Source organism: Arachis stenosperma, chromosome 1 (genome assembly GCF_014773155.1).
Source record: "Arachis stenosperma cultivar V10309 chromosome 1, arast.V10309.gnm1.PFL2, whole genome shotgun sequence".
NCBI lineage: Eukaryota > Viridiplantae > Streptophyta > Magnoliopsida > Fabales > Fabaceae > Arachis > Arachis stenosperma.
Window position 1 is genome coordinate 61,175,834 of NC_080377.1, and position 8,077 is coordinate 61,183,910.

An 8,077-nucleotide genomic window follows, 5' to 3' on the forward strand; every position below is an offset into this window, starting at 1 on the left:
AATTAAATTTAATAAATTAACAATTTCTCGTTGAAATAATACTCTACTCATCATCACTTTATGGTGCATCTAGTTCAACGCATGCATATACTACATTAGATTAGACTGAGTAGGCATGGAATTTAATTAGAACAAGAAGATGAAAATAAATCAACCACAAACCTAAGTAAGGAACCATTGCCATCCTAGAATGGCTGTAAATTTGTAGCAACCAATGCGGCTATTAAAATGAGAACTGATGAGGTACACTAAAATTGTATCCCACACATAATATTCACTGAACATTACTCACAGAATATGATTTTTAATTTCTTTCGGCTAATAAAATGACTTCCTATTCCACCTGAAATCTCAAAGGAAACAGACAAGTGACAACTGGCTCCACCTTTTTCTGCATTCACTTTTGTCTGCCATTTTTCCTTAATAAAGTTACCTTTAGAATTCAATTTTTTTAAAAGATAGTTCGAGTTGAGGAAAAAAGTTGTGAGTCTGTAAAATCTGTTATAATTCAAAATTAGAATAACAAATTTAAATATTAAGAATAACACTAGTTTGAAACTCCAACCACTGTTCAGTGTTCTTCATTCTTTTTTCCCCTCTAGTGTTCTCATATTCTCACCGACATTTAACTACATGTATGCATTCATCTACTAAAGGTGAAACAGAAGAAAAAGAAGAGCAAAAACAGCAAAATTTATTGTGCCCTTTATCTCCTCATTAAAATTTCCTTCTTCCTCAATTCTTATGTCAAAAAAACCATACAACACATTAAATTTTGACCAAATCCCACTTCCCAGGGTGAAACCTTCACTATAATAGACAACCAACCATCTCTCTCTTCTTTACTTCTCCCTTTTTAATTTTCACTTGTTCATATCCTTTTAGATTCTTCTCTTCTAATTCTGATACTTTTAAGTGGTGCCCATTTCTTTTCTCTACTATTCTTTTCCCTTATTCTTGTATTTCTGGGTCGTTTTTCTTTCTTATTTATCTTCCACCGACTACTAATAAACCCTCAATACAAGGTTCTATAGATTTACTTTAATTTCACTCAACTTTCCTTTTCATCAATTGCAACATGTTATGTGTAAGAGGCTTTTTGGTTTGCTAAGGTTGTTCTTTCTTAATTTCTTCTTGTTCTCTTACACAAGGGAATAGTAGTACCTAAATTGTTTATTGGAGAGATTCAAATTAGGCTTGAAATTCTAACAATATATTCTTTCCTTCAAAGATGTCACACAATAAAGAAACAACAACGATGAGCAGCAACAACATGTTTTCTAAGGGTAAGAAATCCGGTCATGAATGTGAATTAAGGCCAGGTGGAATGCTTGTTCAGAAGCGTGATTCAAACTCGGATCGAAACTCCGATTCGGCTGCAATGTCCACCATCATGGTTAAAGTGAAATATGGATCTGCTTATCACGAACTTCGTATTAGTTCGCATGCAAGTTTTGGTAAATGCAGATTTCAAAAGTTATTCTCTTTTCCTATGTTTAGGAGACTTAACTTATTTGGAGAAGATGGAAATATAAAATCTTAAAATACTTTTGCTATATGTTCTTATTTTTATTTTTAATATTTTTTATTTTCAAAGTTTGGTGAAAATTTTTTTTTATACCTCTTAAATTTTTTTTATAAAATTCCAAAAATAAAAGGCACAAAAAATCAAATTAAAAAATAAAAATACAAACTAAATACGTTTCAAGACAAATTCGTATCACGAATTTTGTATTAGTTAGCATGCAAGTTTTGGTAAATGTAAATTTTAAAGTTCTCTTTTGCTATGTTTAGGAGATTTAACTTCTTTGGAAAAGAAAGCAAAGCTAAAAATATAAATTTATTTTGGTTTGAGTTTTTATTTTATTTTATTTTTTAAAATTTTGTTGATTTTGTGAATGGAAAAATAAGAAATAAAATTAAAAAAATAAAATTTTATTATTTTCATTTTTTTTCTTCACAAAAAAAAAATATACAAATACAAATAATGCATCCTTAGTTTGGAGACAAATTTTAATATTATGTCTCAAGATTTTATATTTTGTTAGACTATTATAAATTATATATATGCCAAGAATATAATTTTTAGAACGGAGTTAGACTCATCTAGTCTCAATTTTAATATGCTATAAGAATTTATTTAATCCAATGTTGTTGAATCATTTACCTATTAATATTTATTCTCTGGGTGATGAATAAGATAATATAATATTAAACAAATAATATTTTAATTTCTCTATTATATCGTCTGTCTTAATATTTCATGTCTGGGAACAATTATAATGTGTTTCATTTTATAACGATGATGATGAGTTGTTTTGGGTTATGCATGGTTCATTTTGGGGTGCAGGGGAACTGAAGAAGATGTTGAGAGAACGTACAGGGTTGCATGCTCAGGATCAAAAGTTAATGTTTAAGAAGAAAGAGAGAGATTCAAAATCATATTTGGACGTTGAAAGAGTCAGAGATGGATCAAAGTTGGTGCTTTTTGAGAAAATTGAGAGCAGAGAAAGAAGGATGCTTGAGACCTTAAGAATTGCAAAGAAGGAGAAAGCCTCAAAATCCTTGAAGGAAATTAATCACCAGGTTCAACCACTTGCTCACAAGGTATCTAATCTAATCTTACAACTTTATATGCATATTTTTATGTCCACTTCTCAAAATAATATTATTCCATCAAATATTCATAACATTTTTCGTTATACATGAAAAGTTAGTTCTTTCTAGCGAACTAATATTTTGAGGACAAAATTGATAGCTCAATTACTAAATGATATTTTAAATTTTTAAACACAATAAAATAAATAGTTAGCAAATAATCTTTGAATTTTGGAGAGATAAAATCGGGTTTTACCTTTTTTTTCTTTTTTCTTTTTTCTTTTTTCATTGGAATGAATGACTTTAATGTAATAAAATTAAGTAGGTTTCAGCTTTGGAAGCTGGTGCTTCTACAGGCGAGGTTGTAGCAGAGTTGCATATAGAGAGTTTGACAGAAAATCTGATGAGAATATTGATTACATTGAATGAAATTTTCGCTGAGGGGGACCTGAAATTACAAAAAAGTGAGCAGGTGATTACTAATTAAGATAGATTTTCGTAGATGCAATATTAATCCATGAATTGATATATACTAATTATTTATTATGTCATCTTATGTATGTTCGTTAGTTACGTTGAGCATTTCGAAAATTAAAAATGATATATATATGTGTGTGTGTGTGTGTGTGAAGGTTAGGAGAGTTCAGAAGCATATTGAGACTCTTGATACATTGAAGATGAAAAGGGAAAAAAACGTGCCTCAAAAAATTAAAGCAGTGGAGGAGCAACAACTAAAACATTGGGACTCCGTTGTTGTAACAACAAAATGGGAAACTTTTGATTGAGGCTATTAAATATCTTAATTACTAGCTTCTTCTCTTCCCTTCATGTAACGCTTTTTCTTCTCTCAATTATATTATTGGGCTATAACTTAATTCCAGAAGCTACTAGTTTCTTACTAGCAATAATTAATGGGTAGTTCTTGTTTCATTTTCCAATATGCCTGCAAAAAAGGTTTTAATTCTCTAAGTAGAGTGAATACCCCACTCGACTCCTGACAATTATCTCGAAAGGATAACACGACTTCCAAAAAAAATACTAAATCCGGCCTCTGATATTTTTTTTAGAATTGATTAGCTTCTGTACTAAAAAAAATACAATGACTTTTTTTGGTACAGGAGCTAATCTGTCTCATAAAAGTAAAGTTCAGACGTCGGATTGGTATTTTTTTTGTCAAAGGCCTCGTTGTCTTTTGAGGTAATCGTTAGAGGCTGTTTTAGATTTTTCTCTAAGTATTTTAAACAATTCTTTTGAATATCTGAGACTAACTAGTAAATGACTGAATATACAGTTTTTTTTATTTATTTTTTATTTTTATGAGTGAATGTACAGTTTTGTTGTTACACGTGAATGTGATAAAACAATAATGTATCAGACAGTTTTTCACTTGATCAACTACTTATTATTAACATGTAGTTCTGCCTAACTATTTTTGTAGCCACAAATTCATCACTAATGAACAAGGTTCTGAAAATCAAATTGATTCCATTGAAAACTGCTAGCTTTGGCAATTTGATTTACAATACAAAACCGCCAAGAGAAAAACCGACATCAAACTGCTGAACCTGTTGGTCGAACAAATGGAGAGAGAGAGAGAGAGACTGCTGAAAAAGACAAGCAGAGAAGAGTAGATGCTACTGGCTGGTGAAAGAGTAGAGTATTACTTTTATTTTACTCCTCCACACCTCAAATAATAAGGATTGGGATTGGATTGGAGGAGTATGAGGTCCAACATGTTTAACTGGAAAGCCCACTCAATTTATCTTTTTTGACCTGGTTAATGTTTTAGATAGAAACACCTTCAATGAAACAAGTCCGATATCTCTAACAAACAATGTTAATGTATCACAATAATATCGATTTTATCCTTCGAAACACATGTGCCCATGCAGTTAACCTTTCCTCAAAACACAATTAACCTCTCTAGCACCCAGAGCAAAACAAATCTCTTTATATTTAATGTGAGCTGCATTTTTTTTTGGTTTACCCAAACGGTATCTCCCAACCCAACAGGTTAAGAACTAATCCGTCGCAGATCTGAGCTACATTTAAAGGTCTGCCGCTGACCAATGAGTTGTTGCATACACAAGGCGGGGTTCAAACTCCTGACACTTGATTGAGCAGACGAGTGAGCTGACCACTCGACCAACCCAAATTGGTTAATGTGAGCTGGATTTAATTAGCATCCAATATGTCTTTTATCATAAATTATATATTTTTGTAAGATACTAATATAACATATCTAATTTAAATTAAATATATATTAAAAATAAAAAATACAGAATATATTTTTTCAAATAAAAAAAGCTAAGATCTAAGATACAATTAAGTTGATCTGTTTGTGTATATTATTCTTAATAATTCTATAATATATAATATGCGATATTAAGGATTTTTGTACAGATGTAATATATAATAACATTGTTTATTTTTTAAATTTATACTAAAATATATTTATATTTTGTATATTTATTTATAATTTTATATATTATTTTATTATAATTTGAATATCTCAATTGAATTCCAGTTGACTGAATCTCTAAATAGATGAATTAATAATCAGAACAGTTCAAAATTTATTTTCAAAACTATGCTTATAAATAAACTACCCGTTATTTATGTTCATATGTCGCGAAGAAAAAATGCCCATTAACCATTAGGTCCTATTTGAGAATGATAGGGCATTTGCATAATTTAGGATTTTTTTTTAAAAGAAATTTTATGTGTTTTGCAGGAAAAATAAAGAAAATTCCTAAGTGAATTGAAGTCCAAGAAAATCTCGAGTAAAGGTGTCGAATAAAATAGACTACTCATTTCTTATTTTAAAGTTCACTAGTATTGTTTCGGACCCTGTAAATCGACTAAATTCCAGCTATAAAAAGAAAATCATGACTTTTTAACTATTTGAAGGACCAGCTGTGAAAGTCTAAACAACTGTCTAAGAAAAATATATTAAATCCTAATTCTGTAAGAAGTGTCTCTAATATTCAGGAAAGATAAAGATTTGCTTATAAAAATTAAAGATCTTATTCAGAGAAATTGGACTACAAATGTAATGCTTATTCAACAGACTGCAAATATTGCTGTGGATCTTACTGTTTAAACAAGCTCCAAAAAAAGATCTTTCTCAAGTATAGTGGCTTTACCGCCTTGTTATTGGGATTAAGGTTCTGAAAACTGGACCAGATTATTTGGTCAAACTTGTTCAATTGGCACTAAGAACTTTCATCTTTTGCAATTCAATTTATAGTGTAAAAACGTCAGGAAAAAGAAATGCTATGAAATTACTAAATCAATTGAAAATCGGTCAGTCGAACCAAATCAAAATTTTCAGCCATTTTTTTAAAAAAAAGAAAAATCTCCATATTATACAATGTCGTTTTAGGATTTTTTTAGAAAAGCTTAGAAATTAAAAATGAAAGTTAAAGGATAAAAATATCACCTTAAATTATCACAATATTATTCAAAAAAATTGAAAGAAACCTAAAAAAAAGCATAGATGAGAAAGAAAGAAAGAGAGCAAGAGAAAAGATGTTGCTAAAAAAGATAAGTTGAGAGAGTAGATACTATTGACTACTAAAAAGAATAGAATATTACTTTTATTTTATACCTCTTTACCTCAAAATAATTAGGGTTTGAGAAATATTAAGTCCAACATGTTTAACTCATAATCCCACTCAATTCTTTTTTTTTTATTTTTTGGACCGGTTAATGTGTTAGATACAAACATCATAAATGAAACAAGCCCAATATCTCTAACAAACAAAGTTAATGCATCACAATAATATCAAATGGCTTTATCCTCAAAAGCACATGTGCTCATACAATGAACCCGTGCTACAAAAACGATTAACCTCTCTAGCATTTAGAGATAAACAAACCTCTTTATATTTAACTTGGATTGTGTCTAATTAGCACCCCATTTGTCTTTTTATCATAAATTATATATTTTTATAGGATACTAATATGATATATCTAATTTAAATTAAATATATAAAAATAAAAATATAGGATATACCTTTTTAAATATAAAAAGTTAGGAACTAAGATACAATTAATTTGATAGATATTTTTGTGTATATTTATTCTTTACCATTTTATAATATATAATATATAATATTATCAACATTATACATATATAATATCATGGACTTTTATACTTAAGAACCTGATTTGCCATAGAACAAATTTTCGGATTTTCTACAACTGGAATTCATAAAATATGAGAATCACAGTTCAGTTTGTAATAACAATGCAAGCCCATATAAAACATAAAAAAGGTCTCGCAATATGTAACACCCTATCACTCTAAACCTTACCTTTAGCCATAAAGAAAAGGATAGCAAAGCGCCACGATAGTTTTAAAACTCATACTATAATATATACTCAAGAATATAATATGTTAGAAGCCCGATGAATGATATATAGCTCAAAGACGCAGAAACAGAGATACAAAAGCACGAAGCATTACACACGATAAACAAACACGTAAAGATAAGAAAAGGATCATAAATACAAGATAATCAAGGTACATATATATAAAGTATACAAAAGAAAACTAGTCACAGCTTGCGGAATTTAGGCCGGCTAGCTCAAACAGAATAAAACAGAGTTTTTGAAGTTAAACAGCAACATCATGTCTCTCAAAATAATCCTCTAAGGTAAGAAGATACAATATACAAAAGTAAGAGAAATACTAAAGCAAAATAGGCAAAAGAAAAAAAAGATAACAAGAGATCATTCACTCTGTCACAATCCTGCAAACTCATCGAGGTGGGTTGCGACCTGCATCTGAAAAATAACAACAACATATGGTATAAGAACCGGAGGTTCTTATAATGATAATAGTGCCCAATAGATAGATATAAGGTTCCGGGACACCAAAGACAATCCTAGAACTTCACATCGATACAAGTATTCAAGCTTAAAGAAATATGTAACTTAAACCAATAACAGGATAATCTAACTTAAGGAATTCTAAACTAACAAAAACACCATTGTCCCACAGCCTTCGCCATCCTATCCTTCATGCAATCCCATCGCCACCGCCTACCAAACCTCCTCAATCCTAGCAGAAAGTACTGGTAGATGCAAGCAAGTAAAATACAAGTAATATACATATACAGTAGGTAATTTAAGAAGCAAGTAAGTATGTTATACATCTAGACAAAAGATGCAATAGGCAAAGCAAGCAAACACATAGAAGATGCACATGATGAATGCCTGTCCTATTGGCTGTGATATCACTTATTAGTTCAACTGCCAACCCGACACATTGCCTTGGGATGTTGCCTTTCGGTCCAACTCTCAATGTATGCAGGATTAACCACTGTCCTTACATCGGCATTGCAACCTCGACAAGCAAGATTAATCACCGTCCTTGCCAGGCGTAAAGCGACTCATGAATCTCAGTATATCAATAATGTATATTCAGTCTCAGAGATCACTTTCAGTATCCAACAAGTTGATAATTCATTTT

The 8,077-nt window shown here is 30.3% G+C and overlaps 1 protein-coding gene across 4 annotated transcripts; it reads left to right on the plus strand.

Annotated features, from left to right (window-relative positions):
* Positions 1-582: 582 nt before the first annotated feature.
* LOC130938166 (BAG family molecular chaperone regulator 1-like) lies at positions 583-4,412 on the plus strand. Of its 4 annotated transcripts, none has more exons than XM_057867134.1 (5): positions 583-1,457; positions 2,351-2,607; positions 2,924-3,070; positions 3,231-3,427; positions 4,037-4,412. In XM_057867134.1, the coding sequence occupies exons 1-4, from the start codon at positions 1,232-1,234 to the stop codon at positions 3,381-3,383; spliced, it is 783 nt and encodes a 260-aa protein (XP_057723117.1). In that variant the 5' UTR covers positions 583-1,231; the 3' UTR covers positions 3,384-3,427; positions 4,037-4,412. The 4 variants fall into 4 exon arrangements, with proteins under 4 accessions (XP_057723117.1, XP_057723118.1, XP_057723120.1 ...); XM_057867135.1 differs by lacking the exon at positions 4,037-4,412 and having other exon boundaries at positions 583-1,112; positions 1,232-1,457; positions 3,231-4,015; XM_057867137.1 differs by lacking the exon at positions 4,037-4,412 and having other exon boundaries at positions 2,924-3,062; positions 3,231-3,315.
* Positions 4,413-8,077: the final 3,665 nt, after the last annotated feature.